General features: G+C 44.2%; 2 protein-coding genes across 18 annotated transcripts in view; one reads left to right on the top strand and one right to left on the bottom strand.

Moving 5' to 3' along the window:
- PBX1 (PBX homeobox 1) overlaps positions 1 to 25837 on the bottom strand; it is a 328461-nt gene that overhangs the window by 95103 nt on the left and 207521 nt on the right. The gene's annotated exons all lie outside the window — the stretch shown is intronic.
- Positions 542 to 9491, top strand: LOC141409232 (uncharacterized). Its single transcript, XM_074026615.1, has 4 exons — positions 542 to 690; positions 5438 to 5470; positions 5560 to 5940; positions 8301 to 9491. Exons 1-4 carry the CDS (start codon positions 542 to 544, stop codon positions 8458 to 8460), a joined length of 723 nt encoding a protein of 240 aa, XP_073882716.1. The 3' UTR covers positions 8461 to 9491.

The following is a 25837-nucleotide window of genomic DNA, read 5'->3' as shown; positions in this document are numbered from 1 at the left end:
TGGAATGAAATCTTAAGACCTTTCCTGTGGACTAGCAGAGAGTGAGGTCTAGCATAGCAAGAAGACAAATCAGCCCTTGAGCAGGGTCGTTTAGCTCCAAAAATTGAGATCTATCTGTTCTGAGTGATAAGGACTCTGTCCTGTTGGAAACAAGGGTGAGGTCCTTTTAACAAGCTGTCTCCAGGGATTGGGGGAAGCCAGTGCTCTGGTAGGATGGCGTCTCAGATCAATGAGATAGCTGCTTTTTATTAAAACACCAGGACCCCTGGTGGTGATTTGGACTGAAGGAGATCCAGTGATTTAGTAAATCAGCAGAAGAGCGAGACAGTCTTTTTTTTTACTACCCCTTCAGACAACCTCCCATAAAATAAATCACTCATCTAAATCCAGTTCGGTTGTCAGCAGCCAAGTCTTTGTTAAGAGGGAACATAAAAAGTGTTTTCAATGTTTAAGAAATTGAAAAGAATGTGTGGGTAGGGTGGGAAAGAGGAAGTGATTAAAGGCAGAGGAGAGGGGTCCGGTGTTGGCTCACATTTTGGGGATGGAGGTGGCAGGGTCTAAGTCCCTGGTGGATATTCACACACCGGAGCAGAGTCAAGAGCTGTTTCATGGCAGGGTGCATCTGGTGAGCCCCAGGGGGACGGTGCCAGTTCCTGGTGTCTCCCCAGCCCTGGCAAAGCAGGGCTGCGGGTTGTGACAGGGAAGGTGAAGATGAGTTCAATGAGGGTATGTTTAGATGTCTGAGTGTTCCATCACATATAATACCAGCATAACTGCTGGCTGTGCCCACACGCTCCTGGCTGCCAAGAGGCAGCACAAGAACCAACCCTGAACGTTGTTCAGAAGAAATCCCAATTCCTAGGCCAAAAGGGAAACTACAGTATGGCTCTCACAAAACACGAGACCATCCAATGGAATGGTGAGCCATGTGGACCAGGGGTGGCCATAAGGAGCAAAGAGGACAAAAGGTGCAGAGCAGAAGCTTGGACTCCATGATGAAGTAAAAAAGGATGAGAGTAAGGGAAGGAGAGGGAGGGAGGAGGGAGAGCAAGTAGCTGGGAAGGAGAAAAGAAGGAAGCCTGCACCCTAGACACAAACCACAAAGCTATCAGGTCATGATCTTCTCTCTTCAAACCTGAATGTGTAATATTCTGCTACGCAAAAACAAAATTGCTACAGTAGTGATGGCAAAAGGTTAGGAGATCATTGAAGTTTATTTTGTGGACTTTTTTTCAATAAAATCCTTCTTTTGTAGGCTTAGGAGACTGAATGGGAAACTGCTCCTTTAGCTGATCTTTGAATAATAAGGATTTAGTCACGTTATTGTTTCTCAAATTTATTTACTCAAATCTCCAAAGCACTCTGAAGAACAAATTGCCGCTAACAAAGGTTTCCTTAAGAAAGTAGATGGCTGCTGTAACCATTCCCTCAATACCAGGCCCTAAAGGCGCCAAAAATAATCTGGTGCGTCCAAGCATCCGGCAGCAGCCCCCAGCAGCCCCTCCTTCCTCACCTCTACGTGGGGTTTATGGGTGTTTCTCTTTATATGATAAATGTAATAGTCTTATCAACAAAGATATTTATGGGTCATTTACAAATGAGAAAAAAAAAAGAATCCCCTCTGAGCCATTAATAAATACAGTTCTTTCACTTTAGCTCAATTATTCAAAACATTGTGCTGGGGCAAAATTCTATTCTCTCATTCACTCTATTGAATCTCATGTCCAATATACTTCCTTCAGAAGAGGCTGTAAGCCCCCACAGCTGGTAGGAACATTCCCCGCGATGCTGAGGCTGGTAACCCTTCGGCCGGGTGTTAATGCCTTCACGTGGGTCCACCTGGCTGCTCCATAGCCAACGGGTCCTGCATGCGGCCCAACACTGAGAGATCTTAGGACAACCTCTGGTCTCAACAACAACAGCGAAGCAAAAAAGAATGATGTCCTATTAACTGTCAGGACTTGCCTTGCCAGGACTAGCTTAAGCACTGCCTACTTGAGGTAACATCAAGTATCCCACCTTCTCCAATCGCACGGGTACCCCAAGCGGCCTCATTCATTCCATCAGCTTATTCCTCCAGCCAAACTCAGTGAGGTATGAAAGAAGGGAGAGGTGAGGCAGACAGACAGTTCTGGTCCTCGCTCCTCCAGGAGCTACGTAGGTGATCACGCGCACGTCACTATCAATATTGCCCGTGTACCTAATATTTACCTCTGAGACTATTTCCTCTTTCTAGCCCCTCTCGGTTTCACGCCTCTGCTCCATCTTTTTAAAACCATCAATGGGAAGCACAAACAATTCCACACAAACTCTACACACCTCCTAATTAATACTTTTCTTGGCCTTCAAATCTAACTGATTTTAAATAAAATAAGAAAGAAAATTGTCAAGGCTGGCAAAGAGCACTGAAAGGATAGACTGCAAGCCCCTACCTGCCATGGAAGTTTCAGGAGGGTTGCAGAGCTTACAGCATAAAGCATACTGACTCTTTTCTCTCAGGTATGAAGGATACATTTAATTGAGCCCAGCGGCGGTGGGTAGGGTGGGGCCAGAAAGTGTGGGCATTTCGCTTAGCGTTTATATCATTTTATGAATCTTGCAAACAAATACTCCTTAAAAAGAAATCTGAATTCACTATGAGTTCATAGACTTAGTTTCTAAATGTGGCCAATTAGAAATTGGTAAGATAGACACAGCGCACCACAGCATAAATGTTGCTTGCATTTACACTCAGAGTCCGGGACACATAAATAGGTCCCAAATCAGAGATCTGAAGAAAATAAAAGAATGAAAAGAAAAGGGGGGGGGGGGAAACAACAGTCATTTCTAAATTACACCCTTTAAATTATACTCAAATTATGAAAATAGAAAATGATTGTGCAAGAACCCCCAAAAAAAATTTTTTTAAGGAACAATATGAACAAGGGAAAATCTTAAAAGAAAACCTTCATCTTGCACTATTTTGCATAGAAAATTCAGTTCTGGTGGATTTGGGCTGTGTCTGTAATGCTTGGAGGGGGCAGAGATGGCCCAATAAGCAACCTTGCATGCTCATATTTATAGCCAGCACAAGGAGAATCCAAATATACCACTATTAAGAATAGGTGTTGGGCTTCACTGATACAGAAACTGTTCAGCCCGGTGGTTAAAAAAAACTCCCACCAACATGAGATAAATAAATGAAAAGGGTGATCTGTCTCAGCAGAACTGATGCTACCTATTTATTGCTTGAAGCCAGTACTCTGGTGAGTAGGAGACAAAATGATTATTTAAAAGCTCGTTTTTATCTCTGCAGCAGCATGCAAGACTCGAGTGAACCTTCCGCCAGGACACCAGAGATGTTAACACTCATCCTCCAAGATCCAATTTCAACCAGCGGAGCCGTTACCTAATCCAGCAACCATCACATATGATCAGGTTCCTGCTTCCCTGATGGGTGCCCTGCGCTCTCTCCCTCCTCCTCATTTCTTCCCTCCCCACCCCAGCAGCTTTCTGTGAAATAGGTTTTAAAGGGCCAAATCCCCTGTTTGTCCCCATGCATATAGGATTTTAATGGCCAGGCAGGCCTGGACGCGTCCACTACCCAAAAAATGTCATTGACTGCAGTGGATATGCAATCTGCAGAGGGGTTGCACCCATGAATATCTTTAACCCATTTGGTAACAATTCTTATAGAAGGAGTTTCCTTCTCACAAATCCACCCAATTATGGAAGAGACCAGTTGAGACATGTAGGTGATTTATACAGGAATTGTCACAAGCCCTTTAAAAAGCTTCTGATGTCACATGTACGTTGCTGCCATCGCTTGCCCTGGGGTTAATTCTTTGGTAAAACTCCTAAGATAAGGGGACTGTCACAGCATTGTGGCAGCTGCTCTCACCACTTGTCCCCTGCTGTTCTTTCTTTCTTTTTCTTCACACAAGGAGAAAAACAAACCAAACCCAAAGGCATAGTCAAGATCATCCTTAGTGGGAAGGCTGTGTGCGGGTTGTTTTGTCCTTGGCCGAGCGACGTGGGTCCGGAGCAGCTCCAGTCAATGCCCACTAGAGGGCACTCTTTCTTCACCAAGGACTGGTTCTCCACGCGGGCGGACAGTCTCAAGTGTCCAGGTTCGTGCTGGGGGAATGCCTCTGTTCAGATTCAAACTTCCACAGGTGGGGGCAGGTGGGGAGGGGAGGAGGGCAGATCTACAGGGAGGGTGGTCTTCAGATTTGGACAACAGTCCAGGGGCCCAAAGCTGAGCTGAGAGAGAGAAACAGATAAAGAACAAGACAGAAAGCAGAGAGGCAGGTGGTTTGGGGAAAGGCACAAGGTGTGCAAAAGGACAGGCTCTCTCTGGCTGATCTCTTTGTTTGATTTGTAGGCACAAACCTCCATGCAGAGTGTTCTATTGCCCAGGAGCTAAGTCTTTACCACATCCTACCAGAAGAGTTAGAAAAGAGAGACCAGCTCTCCCCGCCTCATTCCTAAGTCAGCGATGCAGTTTTAGGAAAAGAGCAAAGTGCTTGCTTCCTGAGAGCATCAGAGTTACACCTTTTATTTGTTCATAAAGTACTTGCACGCACTGAATTACATCACCTTATAAAACATGAAGTAATGTTCCAAACTTACAGAGCAGATAATTGAAGATTATAAAAGCAAAGCACATTTCCCCAAAATCAAAGCAAATGAGACACAGCCGAGACTGAACTCTAGATCTTTAACTCTTGGACACTTTAGTCCTCTCCAATATTGCAGTTCTGAATCCTTTTCATAACAGGCAGCTACATGGATGTGATATCTATTCTGTGCATGCACGCACACACACACACACACAAACACACACACACAGTCTCTTCTGATGCCGAAGGCACACTGTTACTCCGGCCAAAAAGAAAACAATCAGATATGAGTAATGGAAGGAAGGAAGTTTTTTCTATTGATTTCCTAATTTCTTTTAATTTCTCTAAATCTGGTCCTTTCCCATTAGCTCTTTCCACTATCATGGTTAGAGCCACTGTATTGGGTGACAGAATGCCCTCTTCTTTCTTAGCCACAGAAATCCACTTACTACAGTCCTATTTCATTTTAAATCTCAGCTCAAAATCCTTTATGAAATCTGCCCCGATGAGAAAAGCCAAAAATGATCTCTAAGCCTCTGAGCCACCAGGGCACGTACTGCCTAGACCACAGCCGTGGGGCATCTCAGGACACGCCAGGGCACACCTACCATCTTGCCAGCAAGACTGTGAACTCCTGAAAGGCGGTTCCCCACACAACCTCACAGGGCCTCTGACACTAAGTATCTGTTCCAGTATTTCTTAAGAGCAATGTAATAAAGAGTCAAGGAGGGAAGGAAGATATAGGCTGGTGAGATCCAAGGATCTCTGCCTCAGCTTCCTGTTCTCAGCCAGGCAGCCAATTCCCTGTATGTGCTCTCTTTCCCCCTGCATTCCAGTTACAAGTTGTACCACAGCCAGCATGCTGTTGGGTAGAAGGCTGTTCTCTCTGCCACCTCTTCCATATCCACTTCAAAAAACTGTCAAATCTGCCTTTTCAAATCTGACAATTCTAAACAAGCAAAACCACACTGGCATCAAGCCAGAGTTTCCTGGACCCAGCCTGGTATGTACCCAGGAAGCCAATATTACCAGTGACAAAGGCTCCGGGTGCTGGGAAAAGTCTGGTTGGTGACTGGTACCTGGGGAAGAAGCGCCCTGTGACAGCTGACAGGGCCTGGCAGCCAAGGGGTCACATAGAGGTGGTCTCCACAAACAGGCCCTCTGAGGAACGCTCAGTGCAATCAAACGAATTATTGCTCAAGTACCTCCAAGGTGACAGGAATGAGCTGGATGCTGGGACCTTGGATGAACCAGATATGGGCTCTGACTTCAAGGAGCCCGTGGTTTACGCTCCTCCAGTCCCTCGGACACAGGATACCAACTGCTTTGAGGCTTGTGGGTACGTGAGATTGCCAGGGTGGGTGGATAACAACTGCAAATCTGGAGATTTGTGTGCATCCAACTGATGCACATATACTTCTTCCTCTGATTTTGCTTACTTCCTATAAGCTCAATATAGCCACAGCCTGGAACCTCCTCAAGCTGAGAAATAACTATGCTCTAATTTGATTATTCTCAACCAAAGGTGGGACCCAAATCTTCTGTTAATGTCTTGAAACTCAGGGCAGCAGGCCCTCGTGTTCTTCACTCCTAATTCTCAATCTCTGTTTGTTTGATGTGAAATGTCTTTTTTTTTAACGGTGATTTTTAAAGAGTTATTCATCAAACAAATAGAAATGACTGACGATTCTATTTTCTAAATTTTAGAAGTCAGCATTACTGATAGGTGTCAGTCAGTGCTTCTGATTAGTACAGGGAAAGCAGTTACCACCTGAGTGGACACCTTCCGGCCCCAAGTGGAGACCCTAGATGCTGCAGTAGGCCTGGAGTGGCCTCTTCAGATGAGCAAGTTCTAGTTTAAGAAATCTCCAAATGTTGAAAGCCACCCTTGTTCCCCCAGGGTTGTCTCTCAGCCCTCTAGAATCTCAGAGACACGGAGGTGGGAATTAATCTAGGTCCAGGGTTTCTTAAAGTAGGGGATTTGTATTGAAGGTAAGATAATATATTTTTAAGCCATTGCAACTGTTTTTCTTGGTTTGCTAAGCAGGTAGGCCAAAATGTAACCAAGTTCAGGGATTTGAAAGCTTTAGTCAAACAAAGGCAAGAATTTAGTCCTCAAGTGTTTCATCCCAGGAGTATTTATTGAGCATTTACTACAGTGCCAGGCACCGTACTGACTTTCCAGATAAACGTGGTCCTGCGAGGAGCTCTTAGATTCACTCGTTTTTCACATTTAGCCAACAGCCACTCTGTGTAAAACTTTGTGTGAGGTTTTAGGGCAAGGGATGAAAACAAAATTATATGACACTCTTGAGACAGTTTTAGGTTTTTGTTTGTTTGTTTATGTTTTGTGGTTGTCTTTAGAGGAACACACCAAGTTTTTCTTGTCATCTTTTTCCCCGGGTTAGGTTTTGGCGGTTCTGGTCACGTGCATTTTCTACTTCTCAGGGGATGCATGGGCATGGATCCCATTCACACGTTCCCACTTGGCACACTGCGCCTCCCTGGGCCAGCTGGCAGGGAGAAAGCTAATGTGCTGGGCGATAGGCCCCTGCCTTTCTGGATGGGTGCCGGCTGCCTAGGCGAGGGGCTTTGGTCCTTAATAGCTCAAGTCTGGACTGCTGCTCAGGAAAGCCCTTTGCCTAAACAGGAGCCACAGAAGTTGGTAGGAAGGCATGACTTACAGCAGCTTTGGCCTCTGACTGACATACCCAGAGGTATGAGGAAAGGGGGAAAGCCATCGGAAAGACAGAAGGCCAGGACCAGGGCCAGGGCCAGGGGAGGGTGTGTGAGACCTGGATTGCCTGTGGTAACCCATGATACAAGGAACAGTTTCCTTCTTAGTTACACATAAAAAGCATGAAAAATGTGGAGCCATTGGTTGGCAGCTTGCTGTGCATTCCGTGGAGATGAAAGCTTCTCTCTACAATGGTGTTTCCTAAAGGAAGCAACCACAGAGAGAAAACAGAAGAAGTTTCTCAATGCTCTTTAGCCTTAAGGTAAAAATGTTCTGCAGTTCCGAGTCTCAGTGAGGCACCTAGCACATTGCCTGCTTTCTGGCAAGAGCTAATACAGGATAGATTTCCTTCTCCTACCACATTTTAATACCCAGAAATGTGTAAGTATGGGCGCGAGCTTTCTTCTGTTAGTGCCACAGCATGGCGCACACACACACAAAAAATGTGCACTAAAACAGGCCATGGGTGTCTAGGTTCAAAGCCAGGCCCAAGACTCCTACTAGGTGATTTCACCAGTTTCAAAGCCAGGCCCAAGACTCCTACTATGTGACTTCACCTATGCCTTAATTCTTACTAAGGATTAAATAAGGTTATTTTTACAAAAGCACATAGTAGTGCTTGGTGACTGATTTTAGATTTTTGGTTAAATCTGAACCAATCTCACTGATAAAGATTCCTTTGGGAGGAATAAAAAAGCAGGATAGATTTAGAGTTAAGAGTTTGGTTTTTCTGCGTGTTAGAAATCAACAACACAGGAGAAACCAGGATAAGCCAAGAATATACACACACACATACATGCAAGCACACACACATACACACAGACACCCCCGCTACCTTACTGACCTATGTTTCCAGGCAAGCTCACACTAATACCGTCACAGGCTAAGGAATCCATAGATCCTCAGCCAACAGAATACATTTCAAAATGTCTTCTTTCTCTCCTCTTTTCTCCTCTTTATAGTCCTTTCTTGCTGTTTTGCCCAAGTACATTAAGGATTCTGCAGCTTCTTAAGTCTTCACTCAGAGGAGATGCCACAGTCTTCAACCCTGGCCTCCCTGAGCCAGAGGCGACACCATCCTCCTGGCCTGGCAGAGCTCACACTGGAAGCCTCTCTTTCTGAGGCTGGAAGACTCTGCTGGGAACCACTTAGCTCTGAAGTCATCTCACCTTGTGTCAGACAAGCTGGCCTGGAAGTCCTCTTTAATGGCTGCTTTCAAATTTCCATTAAAAAATAAATCCATTATAACCAGAAGAGGGTAAAGACGCTATTTGTACTCGAAGGTTTGAGGAAGCATGTTTAAGTTTTGATTTTGGATGGGATCTGCGACTCACAGTCACCCTTCTCCGCCGGGATGTAGAGAAACCCCATAGGTGAAATATTACAATGACTTGCCCGGGCTGTGCATGCTTCCGTGTTGTCTTACCCCGTTGCCGTTGTCACTGCTATCTTGAGGCTACAAATTAGCTTCTAGCTCCTAGGGACAAATGGCATTTTCCAGCCCGTATCTACAACCTGAGTAGGAACAGAACTAGTTTTTCTCTAACTTTCCAAACAATTTCATCAGAACAAGTTTGAAATGAAGAACATTTTGCTCCCACAGGAATATTTCCCAGTTTTTGAAAACTGCTGAATAATTCAAATGCAGGGTTCCTAATACAATGAGCTATTGACCTTGGGCAGTCCTTACAGAATTCGTCGATTGTTTAGTCTTAACGCGATCCATGATTACTTCCAAATCTACAGATCACAGGAGACGAGAACTACCACTGATAATATGATACACCTTTTCCCTGCTAGACCAGGCTTCCTTCCCAGTAAGATTGAAATGCAAACCTCTGCCAGGTGACAGCCACAGACAGAGGTGTGCAGACCAAGGACAGACAAAGGAATGATGTCACTGATGCCAAACCGAAAATTCCAACCAGGGTGACCAGTGGCCTAGAGTTGGGCAACGAGGCGCAGTACTCTTAATCACTCCATCCCTTCTGCAGCTCCCCCATCCCCCGGACCATGAGCTGGGCTGGGTGCTGGAAGCCACTCTAGGGAAAGAAGCCAGATGGGAGTTCCCACACCCTGGAGACCAGCCCGCCAGTCATCTTTGGGCTATAAGAAAGGAAAGGAAAAAATAAACTTGTATTTTGTTTAAGCCATGTTATTCTGGGGTTTTTCAGAGGGTTTGATTTTGTTTTGTTTGCTTTAGACAGCTTAACCAATCTAAGCTAATACAAACTATTTCTAAAAATAAGAAACAAATCTAGAAGGCAGAGTGATTTCATGTTAGAGTATTACAGAGAAAATTAGAAAGAGGCAGGTTTAATAACCAGAGGCAAGTCACAGAAAAACTTGAGTAGTCACTGTGGGGAACTCCTGGCAAAAAGAGGTTTTAGAGCAGATCAAAGAGACCTTGGTCATTAGAGGGGCCTCTCTTGGATACTACCAGGGCTATCAGCAGAGGCAAAAGAAGGCCCAGGAAGTCTGGGATGAGTAAACAAGGAAAGACATCACCTAGTGAGGATATCGGGTGCCCTTGAGGAGTTTAGTCTGGACTGAGAATACAGTGCCAGGTGGTGAGGGGTGGCTGTATGTGGAAACCAGCCAAGAACCTCCGTGATGAGGGAGTAGAAAAGCAGATTCTATCTTGACCAAGGCAATTCTAAGGTGAACTAAACTGTAAACCTGTGAGACCAAGTTCTAACACATGACCTGAGGCTGAGTGCCTGTAACTTGCCTTCCTGCATATACTGATCTATATCTTAGAGTGGGATGTTTCCTTACACTATACTAATAAAATCAGGGTTTTACTCTAACCAGCCTGCTCAATTTGTCAGGTACAGAGGATTGGAAGAGAGATCCCAACGCACTCTACTTAGAGGAGAAATCACCTCCATTCACTTTAGTGGAAGCAGAATTCTCCAGCTGAAGGACACTGGGTCTATTTATGGGCGCCCCAGGTCCATTTCAAAACACACGCCAATTAGCTTTTCTTTTTCCATGACCACAAACAACACCTGTGACCCCAGACAGTCATCTCACAAATGCATACAAGGTCAGTCAGGGTCCTTCAGGGAGAGTATGTGGATGATCCATCACCACTGTTACAAAAACCACCCCAAGCACATGCCGTGCTGCTAATGAGTCACTCGTGCTGTCCTTAGACACAAGGAGCCACAGAACACACAGGCAAACAGGCCGCATGAAAAGCAGGAGGCATTTGCTGCTTCTCAGAACTTTCCAAGTAGCCCCTGAACGCGCTAAGCCTTTAACTGACAGGGAAGAGCGGATGGCAGGGCATGATACGAACGGTGTCCTGGACAAGAGGCACTAAATAAGAAATCCTGGTTGTGACAGTGGAATGGGGGAAGGGCGACTGAGATTATGAGCTCCAGATTGCAAATTCTGCCTTTAATCTTCACTAGATCAGTCTCTGGATAAAAGAGATCTCATGGGGACCAAGAAAGCTACTGACTTAATATCTTCAGGGATGTGCGATTATTTCTGCTTTGGGGACGACTCCATGGAGCCATCATTTCCTGTCTCTCATCTCAGCACTATGCCTTCCCTTGGGGAAATGAGGCCTAAGGAGTGGCTCTGTTCTCCTGGACAGTCTTCCTCTCTTCCCAACAGAGTCTAAGGGGCTGAAATTTACAATTCATCAACACCTGGCGGTCAAATGGGTTTAACTGTTCTCGAACTTGAGTGCAAGCATTCAAATTCCATCCTGAGCAAGGCTTCTCGGCTGCCGATTCAAGTTTCCAGGGGGACATTTTAAAGGAGAAGTAGATTTCAAGTAAATGATTGTTAACTTATCGAAAATAATGTGCTACTTAGCATCTGCGGCAAACATCCTGGCAGGCAGCGAGAGGAAGCAGCACTGGAGCAGATGGGAGCGATTAGGCTCTTATTTTCAGACGGGCTTTTTTGTGGTGGTTGTTGCCTCCACTTGCTTTTACATGCTGGTAAAATGGGGAACTCGGGGAGAGTAGGGGGTCTCTGGACCATTCCTTCTTTCTGTGCACTGGAGATGGAGCCCCCCACTAAGAACTATCACATCGGAGGCGCCCACCCCTGTGGGGAGGTACAGTGGTCATCATGAACCATCATCATCAAAAAGCATTTAGCACCACAAGACGCTGGCTAAATGCATCAACGGGTGACAGAGAGATAGATGAGGCGCCGTCTTAATTTTCCTTTAAATATCTGCCTCCCTGAGGCTGGGCCTTATTTACTGTGGTTCTTACTGTATTTCTCTGAAGAGGTGTCTGGCTTTCCTGCTCACTGAGTAAAGCAACATCTCTCCAACCCATGTAATATCTGCTCTGGAAGCTCCCGTTTCACTGGCCAGACATTAGCACGGCCCTTCGTAGGCACCTTGTTGATGGCACTTCATTTAGCCCAACTCTGGTTGTATGGGACAGCCCCTAGCAAGCCATCCCTATTTCCATGAGGACACCGGGGCCAGCATGCTAAGCACCCTGCAAATCCTTTGCAGAACAGAGGAGGCTCCGACTCTCCCCACTTCAGCAGAGACCTTTGCAGGGGCTCATGCTTTCTGGGGTAACAGACATATGGTCATCTTAGAAGCCAAATTTGCTTTTCTCTTTCGGTGCTGCCTGCTTTCCAGCAGCACTCTGTTTGACTCTGCCAGACTGGTCATGTCCACTTATGTTCAGTGACAGCCTTACAGCTCAGTTAAAATAAAAATCTCTCAACCCGCACAAAGTGTGACCAGGCTGCACAATTTTGCCAACACTGCTACTCCAACAAGGACCCCAGTTGGTCTCTCGGTCAATTGTTCATTCAACATAATATACTGAGGATCTACTCTTTGACAGGACCTATATTTCGTTGGGGAAACTTGACCAGAAATAAGACAAGTGTGCAGAATCATGGGGGAAAGAGCTAATATACAAAGTGAAATTGCTAGAACAGATATATGGACAAGGTGGTAGAGAAGAGTTAAATACGCCATGTTTTCTTTCATGGAAATTAAACCTTACAAATCCATTCTGCTTTTATTCTCACATGAACGTTATGGGGTATTATTAACCCTTTTTTAATCAGATGAGGAAACTGAGGTACTGGAAGTCAAAGTGGCCCAAGGGCACACACTTAGTTCTGCAGTTGACTTCGCTCAGGGTGTTCTCCCTACCTCACAGCTGCCTCCAGTTGTAGCAAGGTTGGTAGCAAGCAAAGGCGGTGCCCTGAAGAAAGAATAGGGTTGAACCTCAAGTAGCAGCTGGCAGAGTTTCACAGCATGAAGGCCAGTGTGGACTTTCTTGCTGCCTTCTGCAGAATTTCGTTTCTGTTTTCCTGAACTAGCCTAAACCAAAAAAACTACTAACGACACACATGTAGTTTTCTCAGCTTCACACTCTAACCTATTCTTTTTTTTTTTTTTTCTGAGATAGAGTCTCACTCTGTTGTCCAGGCTGGAGTGCAGTGGTGCAATCACGGCTCATTGCAGCCTCAACCTCCCAGGTCCAAGCATTCCTCCCACATCAGCCTCCCAAGTAGCTGGGACTACAGGCACACACTACCACGCCTGGCTACTTTAATTTTTTTGTAGTGATAGGGTCTCCCTATTTTGCCCAGGCTGGTCTCAACATGCTGAGCTCAAGTGATCCTCCTGCCTCGGTCTCGCAAAGTGTTGGGATTACAGGCGTGAGCCACTGCACCTGGTCTATTATGTCTTAAAGCAAACCAAATATACACAGTATTGTTTCTACACTACACCATCAAAAATTACAGTTGTGCAAACACTTTTTTTTAATGCTGAATTTGACTTCGCTTTTTGGGACAGGAGATATGGAAGTGAAATGAAAGTTACCCCGTTTTTGCCCTGTTTGGTAATGAATAGCACTGGGTTGCTGGTGTAAGACCTTGGTCTTAATGTTCAGCATCACCCAGCAGGAGATATACTCCAGTTCCAGCCTCTGTTCCCAATTTGCAAACCAGAACTATGGGGCCACCTCCCTATCTTCATGTTACCAAAATAACAAGTGGGCTCAGGAAAACTGAAAGGAAAGGCATTTTGAAGGTTTCCAATGAGAGAAACATCTAGCACTTGTATCAAGGATGTTGAAGGTATATATAATATATACTTCTTTTTCTTGCAAAAAACCAAAAGGTTATGGAGTCATTTCAGCCTAAAGTAAACTAACTAATTTTAAGATTCTGCAAACCAATGCGAATGATGTTCACATAGTTTTCTTTCCTCTTCTAGAGAGAATCCCAGGGAACTGACATTGGTACAGACTAAGAGATTTCTGCTTTAGGTAAACGTTCAAACAGTGCTGCTGATTGCAAAACCAAGGATGGCGACCACAGGTTGGAGATCAGACACATAGTTATCTCCAGGCTTTAAGTGACAGGGATGTAAATAATTATGAACAGAATAAAAGCAGAGATTTCTTAATTCTGCCCTCCTTTGTTTGCTACTTCTGTAGTCCTGTGACGGTGGTAGGACCCTAGACTTTTGAAATACCATAGTGAGTGATGATGTCCTATGAGAAAATGCTCAGAGTTTAGCTTTACGGTCAGAGTCTCTGGAATGCAGCCTCGCTATTCATCTCTTGACCCTTAAAACCTCCTGAGATTTTGTTGTTGTTGTTGTTTGAGGTAGGATCTCACTCTGTAGCCCCGGGTGGAGTGCGGTGGCCAGATCCTGGTTCACTGCAGCCTCCGCCTCCCAGGGTCAAGCGATGCTCCCATCTCAGCCTCCCAGGTGGCTGTGACTACAGGCGCATGCCACCAAGCCTGGCTAGTTTTTGTGTTTTTAGTAGAGATGGAGTTTTGCCATATTGGCCAGGCTGGTCTTGAACTCCTGGCCTCAAGTGATCCCTCCATGTCGGCCTCCCAAAGTGCTCAGATTACAGGCATGAGCCACCATGCCCAGCCCCTCCTCAGATTATTTCAAAGATGCTAAGGTGAATTTCAAGGTGTGGTTTTCCAAAACGATTATTCTTTCGATGGCCAAATATTTATTCAGTTCATATGTAGGGGGAAGGAAAAAAGCCTCCGTTACTTGTACCTCCCATCTTTTGAATGGCAGCCCCTCCCCACCTCCCATCTCTCTCTCTCTCTCTTCCCACCACACACACACACAACGCACAAATGAAAAAACCACAAGATTTAATGCAGAGATTCAATATTAAATTTTAGCCCAGCCACACGTACAATGACAAGTATACTGAACTCACAGATTCATTAACCTCTTGAAATTAAAGAAGGGAAAGTTAATCATTGCACAGAAAAGAAATATTTTATTGCTCAAATTAGGCTTAAAACTTTGCACCTCTGCATTTCCTTTTGGATATGTTCTAAGACTAGAAATTAAAGTCACAAGGAAAAGAAATGCCCCTTGGGGCACAATTTATCCATTTGGAGAATATGCTGATCTTTAAGGGACAATTATTTCCCTAGAAAAGGCAAAGGGAAGAGAACACTTTAGATGAAAAAAAAAAAAAAAAGAGGACTCAAAAAGGAAAAAGGTAGGTGTGAATGGAAGAAGAAAAGAGGGAGATAAAATAACACTCAAGAGGCCGGGCATGGTGGCTCACGCCTGTAATCCCAGCACTTTGGGAGGCTGAGGCGGGTGGATCACGAGGTCAGGAGATCAAGACCATCCTGGCTAACACGGTGAAACCCCGTCTCTACTAAAAATACAAAAAAAAAAAAAAAAAAAAATTTTGGCCAGGCATGGTGGCGGGCACCTGTAGTCCCAGCTACTCGGGAGGCTGAGGCAGTAGAATGGCGTGAACCCAGGAGGCGGAGCTTGCAGTGAGCGGAGATTGTGCCACTGTACCCCAGCCTGGGTAACACAGCGAGACTCCATCTCAACAACAACAACAACAACAACAACAACAACAAAAAATCTCTCAAGATATTTGTGGATCAAGAGGTACTATGTGGCTCAGATGTCTCAGCAGTGAGACAAAGCACAGCACCCCTTCCTTCTAAATCACATGCCACAGCTGCCCCCTACCCCTTCCAGAGCAGCTTTTCTGTTCTGCCCTTAGCTGGCCATGCCCTTTACACCTAAGGAACACCCACGTTTCTGGGAATGTGGATTCCCTGCTTCCTAGAAAGGCAAGAAAGGTACCTGGGAAGGAACCCACCTGCAATGAGCTATGATAAATACCTAGCAATTTATACTGTGCATTCAATCTAGGATAGGCTGCCTCTTTACTGAAATCTATTAATTACTCATTCATTAAACCAAAAACCCATTCCTTGATTGGTTACTATGGGCCAGATAGGCAACCGTCACAGAAATAAAAGACAAAGTGCCTGTCTTAAAGGAAATGATGCTGTCATAGAGAAACGTAGACAAACTGATTATTAGTATACAGAGATGTGGAGGAAGTTTACTCAACAAATGGCCTCCGATTGTGATATCATCACAATTAAGCCTTTTGACATTCATCCTTATTTCCTTACTCCAGTGTAGACTGCCACATATTCAAATATACAAACAGATCCCAATGTATGCTCATGCAGCAGGTGACAAAGGCCAGGTGCTTCTGTTTACCTGTACTTGTTTCAGCACTCACTCCGTCATCACACCATTAAACCGAATAGCCATTTGTAGGGCTTAAACACTTAAAAGCCAGTATTAAGCAGAACCTCAGCTCTGCATCTGGGGACAAAATACCCCGCAAAAGGGATGGGAATCCCGAGAGTGCAGCCAGCATAAATCATGCCAACCTCACTGGACAGATGGTTATAACAAAATGCACTTCCTCCTCCATGAAGAGCAAGGGCTTCGTAGACTGCACCCAAGCCACAAGCTGCACACCAGACCAGAGATGGGCTGGCAGGCAGAGGCAAAGGTGGTTTCAAGGCTTCTGTGGCTCTGAAGAAAGCGTCTCTAAGTGTGAGAAAGTATTCACACGGCCTCTGCGGGCATCCTTTCCCTGTGGTCGGGCCCTCTTGAGTCTGTGGCTGTCGATTTCACCACACACTCAACTTGTCCCGCCATAGTCCTTCCTAACGTAGCCCTCAAGACAAAAGACCACTAAGATCGCCCCGCAAACCTAATCAGAATGTGGCCAGTCTGGGGCAGTGATCTTTCACTCTATGATCTTTGACAGTGGGTCCTAGGGGCAAAAGTCTCAGACTCTTAAAATCTTATCTGGCTCCTTCCGTTAACAGAGAAAAGTAAATATTTAGCCACCAGCACAGAGGTTGAGAGAAAAACAGCTGTAATCAACACTCCACTTCTCACCCCTCCCAGATCAGAGGTGAAGCCTGACACCCCTGACCCCTAAGCGAGCTTCCTCAGTGTAGCGAAGCCCGGAGCCCAGCCAGCAATAATTCCACATATAAACAACTCTTGCTAGGCATGAAGCACACACCAGACAGTAATCAGCTTATCGAACAGAACAGGCCTCTTTTCCGAACGCAGAGGAGGATTAGCAGGCTTGAATTACAGCCGTGAAGTGTAATCAAGCCCTGGTGGACCCTGGCAAAGGCTACTGTATACTCCTGCTGGGCCATGGGTTGTTGGCACGATGTGGTGTACCTACAGGGGATGAACAGAAAATGCTCGAAATGGTAATTACACTGGGAGACAGCAGTTGAGAAATGGGGAACAGCAAGTGTGGAGGGGAGGCAAATTAGATTCCAGCTGATGCCCACATCCTCCGCTCCTTCCAGTCTTTGCAAAATCTTGAAGTTACTGGGTTTGAACAGATTTTTTCTGGCTTATTACAAATAGAATATTGCCTCCATCACAATAAAGCGCGAACTCCTCCCTCACTTGGTCACAGAAGCTATTACAGCATTGTCTGTAGTACAGAGACCATGGCCTCTAACCACAGTGATGGCCACACTTGGTGATGTGCAACTCAGTGAGGCCCACAGGGGCCCAACTGACATGGACATCACAAAGGAATTTGAACCAGGACTCAGAAATAGGTAGATAATTTTAAGAATTGTATCCTCACCTTGAAGATGCTAAAACCAACCAGATGGGGGTTTCCTTTTATACCTCCCAGATGGAGACTTCTCATTTCACTTGAGAGTCCAGCATTTAATGATATGCCTACAAAAAAGTCTCTACTTGGTAAATTCCATGAAAAAAGGCACCATGACTCCTGAATTTTTTGAAGCTTCCCAAAGAACCCTGTGCCTTGCTGAAAAAGAAAACATGTCTTATGTTAAGTTTATTTTTTTTGTTCTGTCGTTTATTTATGAAGAACTTTCCTTAACATCCTATTCACAGCACCCCACTATGTAAAACAATTCAGCAACTCATGAGCTTTCCCTTAAAGTTATCTTAGCCCCCTCTGAAGTCCCTCATCTATCTTGCCATCTATCCTTTTCTCTTATTCATATTTCTTAAAGGTCAAAGAATTCAAAGTGGTATCACATTAAAAAATTGCCTTCACTAACATGGGGAGTAGCAGAAATACAGCTTTCTGACTTTCTTAAGTTCTGGGCCTTTTGAGGAAGATCCACTGCCCTAACACTGCAAACACGCTTCCTTCTCTTCCGTCAAATCTCTCCCCAGCTAACTCTTTCTAATACCAGCTTTCCAATGCCTTCCCAACACCCAATCCTTTTCAGTACACTTGGAGAGAGCAGAGACTCCACGTGACATCATGAATCCCCTCTCGAGATGATCCACGGGTGAAGAGAGAGCCACGGCCCATGAGGTGTGGAGTACGGTTAAGGACTCTGAAATCTGCCATGGGCCGCTCGTCCTACCAGTCTCAACCTATTCCTCACTAGCTTATCCCTTAAGACACATGTCCCCAAAATCACTGTCCACATTTAATCACAGCATAGAAGCCCGAGACCAGTGATCTTTCATGCCATAGTCTTTGACAAGGAACTCTTAAGGCCAAAACTGCCAGACTCTTAAACAACTGATAAATGCATAAAACTAATTTTCAAAACAATTTAATGTCTACAGCCTGATTGCTGGTACACAGGAAGATATACAGTGTGTCAGCAGTGTCTGAAATAGGAATGTTGAGCTGAGTGGGTCACTCAATTCAGCCTATCAGGTTACCATCTGAGAGTGGAAGGCAAGACACAGCATATCAAGTGTGTGTGTGTGTGTGTGTGCGTGTGCGTGCACGTGTGTGTGTGTTACCTATATGCAAGAGCTGGAAAATAGAAAAGAGCTCTATTTGATGAGTGACATGGAGCTGAAGATCCTTCGAGAGAGCTTTACATTCATTCCAAAGTGCAACCAAAATAATTACAGTATTCAAAATTGTGCCACCAGTACAGAGGGCTGAGAACAAGTGCTCTTAGTGGAACAAAGCCACAAAATGCAAGAAGGAACCAAAATCTACCAAGAAGTACCTTGGAGATGAGTTAAGCTGATCTGACCTTATGATAGTTTTGATAGCCAAGGAACAGGTCAGGGCTGGAGCCCAGAACTGGATATAGTCATATCTGAGAAATCAGACACTCAAGAGTAGGAGTCACCTCTCTGGGTCTGAGTCAGCAGGCACCTCCCGCCTCTGACAGGCCAAACCACTTATCATGAGCCAGGCATGCACTCAGGGTAGCCTAAATGCTAAGTACTGCCAGCAATGCTCAGACTCTCAGCCAATCCTGGAGGTCTTCTCTGGGGCCACCCAAGTATCCTTTCAGACCTCATTCTGATATCTCTGCCTGAAAAAGCATGCAGGACAGCAAGAGTCCCCAGTCACTGTCCCTTTTAAGGTGTAAGGGGGGCAGGGTGGGAGAGTGGGCTGTTCTAGACCCTTTCAGGGGCTATCCTCCAAGCCACAAGTGTGGTTTCTATTACAATTTTCCAAGTTGATATGTGATCCTGGTGACAACAGTCACTCTCTGCACTCGAGTGAGTTAGCATCATCTGTAAAATGGGCCACCTGCCTTTCTTTTTCCAGACCAGTTGTGAGTTTTATAAACATATTCGTGGCAAAGCCCTCTCAAATTGATTTTCCTATCTGATATCTGATATGGCCCCATCAAAAAGCACACTTTTAGAGTAGCTTGTCAGAGTGGGTAAATGGCGTTGCATCTTTGGCTAGGATTTAAAATGTCTGAAAGGGGTTAAACCACATGTTCTTTTAAAGATACAGAAAATTTCGCTGCTGTATCCCAAGATCTAATGGCAAAGAATTTTGGTGTAGTAAATCTATTATATGTTATGCACTGTGATGGAAAGTATTTCATAATTACAAGGTGTTGTTGCTACAGAAATCTTTCTTTTGCATTTCCTATCTGTAGCTAAAATGCATTTTGCAGCAGATCTTTGGATAAAAGCTATCAGGTGCTTTCCTGAGAAAGGATGATCAGACAAAGGACAGCTGGAATTCTTGGGGAAGGATTTCTTTTTCCCCCTATTCTTGGGGTAGGGCCCACCCTTGAATTCAACTCTATCTTCCCTTACAAAGATCTCAGTTTCTACATTCCATTCTCCTTCCCTCATGTTTGCCCAGCCCCCCTTCCGGCCTGGAGGCCCAATCTCGATCTCAGACAGACAGGTCTGGCGGGGGCAGATGGGTAATTTTTCCTTTCAGCTTTAATGGCTGCTATTAACAATAAGTTGCCCTGCCCTACTAATGGCTCAACTTTCAGCTTTTTTCTGATTGCCTATGAGTAACACTGTGTCACATGAGCTGTGTTTAACAGAGGTGTAATAAATGCCAAAGAAAAAATATTACCCAAAATAAAAAAGAGTTTGTCCCAGTGTGACCAGGATCTCATGACTCGCAACAATGTTCATTTCAGCTTCCAGCGCAATTTCTATTTGCATTCTTTTTTTTATTTTTTTAAGGGTCTCTGGGGGCTTTAAAAAAGCTGTTTAAGAGAAAAAGCAGAAAGACTGTAGTGATTGTCAAGTGCAAGGAGTTCTGCATTCCAGACAAACAAATGCAGTGTGCAGACAACAGACAGAGCGGCAAGGGAACCCTCTCAGCAAAGGGGACAGAGGCACATAAGCAAAAAGGTAATTACTACACGTCTGCCTCTCATGAAAGGCAGCCTGCTCTCATTGGTGTGGCTTGAAACTTCAATTCTGGCTACCAGGATACAGAGGTGGAGGAAGAGAAGGCTGAACACCATCCCCCTCTCCCAACACACACCCTTGAGGCAAGAAAGATATCAAGTTCTCATTTTGTTGCAAGAAAACTACATTCTCCTTTTGATAATAAGCAAAAAAATACTTCTATATTTTTCAAATAGTAGCTGGTCGGAACTGTTCCAAACCCAGAGAAAAAAGCAATAAACACTGAAATCCTCTGGCGGTCCCTTAGTTGAAGATGTGGGCAGGAAGTATTCAATATCTTCAAAGGTTTTAGGGATAAGCAAGAAAACGGTAGAGGAAGGGTGGAGGAGGCCTCCCAGGAGGCCTGGGAGCGAAGTGTACCCGTCCTATGAAAGCTGGAACCTTTAGGCAACAGAATCAGGAGATGCTGACTTTAAATTTAAATTACCTTGCTGAAAAGGATTGGCCCAACACAGGACAAGCAGCAGTCTTTTGAATGAATGCATCTTTTACTGACCTATGCCTCTCTTTTAGAGGTCATGGCTGTCTTCACCCTCTTCTTTGCATGTATCTCAAGCCTATGTAATTAACACCAATATTTTTACTGCACATCTGAGAAAGGAGACCAAGGGCATCAAAAGACATGGCAGTGCTGGGACTTGGCTTCAGAAATGCACTTTGCTCAAGGAAGTTCTCTGAGCCACCAGTACAAACAGTTAGGAGACGGTGATGCACTTCAAAAGTTATAGCAGAAAATAGAGATGAGCCAGTAAGATAACTGCATAGCTGCACCCTATAGGAGAAGATCCTTAAGGGGAAAATGATGGACCCCTATAGATACAAAACAGCTTGAGGCATCATTCTGCAAGACATCCCAGCAATGAAAACTGAAGAAGAGAATGGCACTAGCCTGCATGGTCAAGAAGGGAAGGAAGTGTGCACCCAACTGTGAGGCTGAGGTATTTGGAGCACAGAACGTGACACTGATTATGAGGATTTCCCAATAAAGAGCTGGCTATAGTGAAAAAAGCCCTAGTTTTCAAGTGAGAGCGATGTCCTTGGTCTGCCACTCTTGATCTTTGTAATCTTGGGCAAGTCACTCTACCTTATCTATAAAGAGCAAAGATGGGACTGGGAGGGCTAAGACATGGACCTGGAAAATAAGCATGCGCCAACACACCCAGTTAATTTATGTATTTTTAGTAGAGATAGATTTCACCATATCACTCAGGCTGGGCTTGAACTCCTGGCCTCAAGTGATCTGCCTGCCTCGGCCTCCCAAAGTGCTGGAATTATAGGCATGATGAATGGATTTCTTAATGAGAGTTTTCTTATCTCACACAAATAGGTTGACAATATTCCAGGTCCAAGGCAGGGAGATAAGGCAGAGTGGATTGGGCACAGTGGGTAGAAAGAGATGATATGCTTCTCTGTCAGATGTTTTCTTCTTCCGCTATACTCGGTACAGGGCAACTGTTCTTGCTGGCTGGAACCATTCTATCGGGAACCATTGGGTTTCATACAACGGAAAGTCACTGCAATCTATAAATCCAAGTCACACTTTTGAAACATTTAAGGGAGTAAAAGCAAAGTTATAAAGCAGTGCTCAGCCTCCATGAAGACCCAGAGAATGTTAATAGGAGGGTCTCCCCTCCTGATGATAGGATTCCTGCAAGGTTGAGGGGCTGGATTGTTTTGCAGGCCCTGTACCCCTCTGTGTCCTGGGCTCCTTGTGTTGGAATTCAGAACAGGATGGGTAGTCTGGTGTGTGGGAAGAATACAAGCTTGGACTTAGAATTCAAGCCTTACGTCCCCAGCTAGCACTTACTGTTTGGGAGGCCTTGGATGACATCTCAGAGCTTGTTTCCTCAACTGTAAAATAAAGTCGGCTGTACTTGCTGTCTGCAGTTTTGCTGAGCCCCTAGCACATGGCTGGTGTGAAATCAATGTTAGGTTTTCTTACTCCCTTTTCATGTCCCTTTAGATAACATGATTTGAAAGAGTACTATATTTTGGCTTAGCCTCTTTTTGAATGAGAAAAGTTGTTTTCGTTAAGTAGGCATATCTACTGATGTGGGGGGAAAAAAAAAGTATATATGGAAAGACCAAAAAATATCCTCCCTTTTCAGAAGATGTAGAGTTAAACCACATTCTGGTTCAATAACATGAGTCCTTCATTTGAAATCTTGTTCTATTTAAATACCCTGTGGTTTTTAGTTGCAATTTCATGTTTTGCTTAATTGTCCAGAGTGGCAGATGTGATTTTTGTGTAAGTTTCTATCCCATCTGTTTTTCTGTGCCAGAAATATATGTGGAAGGTACTGCGACTTCTCCATAAGAATGGGCCTTATCTACACTTATAATAATAAACTTATAAACTTGAAAATGAACCAAATCTGAGTTGGCAGTGAGTACAGAAAGCCCCCCCCGCCTTTTTTTTTTTTTTTTGATGTTTGTGCTACCTCCCACTTTTACATTCTCCCCTTTGCTCCAAATCAGAATTCTTTGGGGATGACTTATCAAGAGATATTTTTCCTTGTGCAACTGAGAGTTAACACGTTCCTGGTACTTAGGAGTAGGGTGCAGATGGACACAGAAAGCCACATCCAATCCATATCCTGTCCACTGCTCCCCTCCAGCCCCTGCACATGTATATTCCTCCAGCACACTCCCTGATAAAATTTCCAGGATAAAAAGGTATTCCTTGTATTCTAAACCACAGCACTGGCTTTGTGAGCATGAGACCTGTGTGGAACCCCAGGACCCCGTGTTTGGTTTCATGCTCTGATGATGCCATCTTGAAATACTTAATTTTTGAATGAAGAGTTGACACTTTCCTTTTGTACCAGGAACCACAAATTATATAGTCTGCCCTGCCTCAGAATGTATTGTTTGTATTAAAAACTATTTTGTAAAGAATGAACAGACATAATTAAAACAGAATAAGCAGGTCACAGGCAAGGCACAATCTCTTTTGCAATAGGTCCAAATAGACCTTGGAATCTTAGCCTTATGACACTTCCTGAAAATGTGTTATAGGTTGCCAAAAAAAAAAACAGGATAAAAGCTCACACCTGTAACCCCAGTACTTTGGGAGGCTGAGGTGGGTGGATCATAAGGTCAGGAGTTCGAAACTAGCCTCACCAACATGGTGAAACCCCATCTCTACTAAAAATACAAAAAGATTAGCTGGATGTGGTGGCACGCGCCTGTCATCCCAGCTACTCAAGGAGGCTGAGGCAGGAGAATCACTTGAACCCAGGAGGTGAAGGTTGCAGTGATCATGCCATTGCATTCCAGGCTGGGTGACAGAGCCAGACTCCATCTCAAAAAAAAAAAAAAAAAAAAAGAATAAAAGAAAAGGAAAGAGAAAAGAACATTTCTCGAATACAACCCATCTGTAAACTGGAAGTCGTTGATAAGGAATATAAAACTCTAGAAAAAGCCTTGACTTTTTATCCAAAGTTGTTATCAGAGGGCGTGGGATAAGGCCAAGTCCCTGCTTCTCACTAGCTGTGTGACCATGAGCAAGTGTCCTGCTGCTTCTCTCTTAGCTCGAGAATCTTATTTATTTCCTCAAGAGCCCCTCCTAGGGCACGGTATGTGTATGGGATGGTACTTGATTGGTGTTCCTCATAGGTAAAGCAGGGGTGATGATGATTAATAACAATAGTAATGGAAGTAAGAGAAAATAGAGATAAGAAAATATAGTGCTTGGAAAACTGTAAACTGCCAGGCAGATGTTACTCTTCTTAAATCTGCAATGATGACACTTTATGTTTCTACAGTCACCGCTCAGTCCAGCTGTTCCTCTCAAGTTTTCTTTCCAGCCTTCCATGCAGCCACGTTTAAACTGTCCTTCTAGGTTTGTTCAACCTAGCACATAGTAATCTCCCCCTTCTCTGCTTCTGGATTTTGTGCTTGAATGATGTCATACAGTTACTTAGTTTCTGTTGTCACCCAAGTCACAAATTTATTAAATATCGTCATGGCCATCAGCTTCTACATGTACTGCTTTTCTGACTGCCAAATGAGAGTTACCCATCCAAGGGCAGGGACCATATTTTACCCTTCTTTTGACCCCCAACGGCATTTAGAACTTTGCTAGGGGCATGGGACAGGTTCATAAATATTTTTTAATTTATTCAAACAAGGTTAGCAGAGTCAGTGAAGATAGTACATAAAGCCACCAGCTATGATTTCACATAACAGTATTTTAAGGGGCATTTCACACCCTGACAGAATGAGAGTATCTGACTCACAGTGACACAAGTTTCCATGATTCTCTGGAAACTGGATGGTTTTAAAATGAGACAGACCTAAGTTAAATTCCAACTCCTCTGCCTCTTATTAGCTGTCTGACTCTGGGAGAGTCAGTTCACTTCTCAAAGCCTCAGTTGTTCCTTCATCCGTAAACTGGGGAGAACCACATTTATCTCACAGGACTGCCATCAGGTTTAAATGAGTTAACATGTGTAAAGCAATTAGACTAGAGCTGGGCACACAGAAGGCACCCAATAAGTGTTAGCTGCCTTCTCTCCTATGTTTACTAGGTGAAAGTCATTTTGAACAGCTGTTTGCTTTTTCCTCCCTTAAATCTGGCACCAGAAGGGAGCCATTATCGGGAGCCAATCATCTTCATTGATGAAGCCAAGTTCCCTCTTCCTGTTCCAAGTGTCCAAAACAAATGAGAACAGAAATGACTCTGTGTTCTTCAATCAGTAAAATACATTGATGCCCACTCCATTGCACATGTATGTGTGCACAATCTCACACATACATACATGTTATTGCACATAGACCAAAGTGATTTGTTTTTAAAGATAACACTGACTCTTGCTGGGCAGAGACAAAAATCATGGAAGTAGGTAGGGCTACATGTACATCTTTATACTGCTTGCTCCTCTTTGTCAAGACATCACTTCTATATGTTTCTAAAACTGAGGGTTAAATCACTATCTGTATACTGTTGACAACCATATATGTGGCCGCTGATAGAAGCAATCAAGCTGGAAAGGTGAGGGTGGAGGAAGGGTATTTTAACCTCTAACTATATGGAAACCTGTCCTCCAGTGCTAGAAAATTCCTTCCCAAAGACGACCAATTCATGGGAGAATTATAACAAAGACAGCTTGGCTTATAAAAACCAAACGAAAGTCTTAAATTAGAAGAATAATATCTTTGGAAGTCGTTGCAAATGTTCCAACAGAAACGACTGAAACAGTAGTTGCAATAATGGTAAAGATATATGCACACTTCTACATTTCATATAGGGTTTGCAAATGTTTCTTAGATAAGAAATCTACACATTTCAAGTTATGTATATAGATTTGTGGACCGAAGTTGCCACAAATAATAGTCTTTTTCCATGTAGGTAGGCTATAACTATTTAGACAAATTTCAATAAAATTATAAAGGCAAGAAAAGAAAAAGAAAAAATGCAGCTGAAAATGTAACAAAATAAGACAACTAAATTATGAGACTGAACATCTGTGGTCTAAATAAAATATGTGGTGGTGCAGG

This window comes from Macaca fascicularis, chromosome 1 (genome assembly GCF_037993035.2).
Source record: "Macaca fascicularis isolate 582-1 chromosome 1, T2T-MFA8v1.1".
Lineage (NCBI taxonomy): Eukaryota > Metazoa > Chordata > Mammalia > Primates > Cercopithecidae > Macaca > Macaca fascicularis.
This window is presented reverse-complemented; position numbering and strand designations above follow the sequence as displayed.

What these genes read in the sequence shown, in the direction of transcription:
- LOC141409232 (XM_074026615.1), top strand. Translation starts at nt 542, where the DNA reads ATGGAGGTGGCAGGGTCTAAGTCCCTGGTGGATATTCACACACCGGAG. An exon ending in CTGGCAAAGCAGGGCTGCGG is followed by an intron (nt 691 to 5,437) that starts GTTGTGACAGGG and finishes CCTGCATTCCAG; the next exon opens with TTACAAGTTGTACCACAGCC. An exon ending in CACAGCCAGCATGCTGTTGG is followed by an intron (nt 5,471 to 5,559) that starts GTAGAAGGCTGT and finishes ATTCTAAACAAG; the next exon opens with CAAAACCACACTGGCATCAA.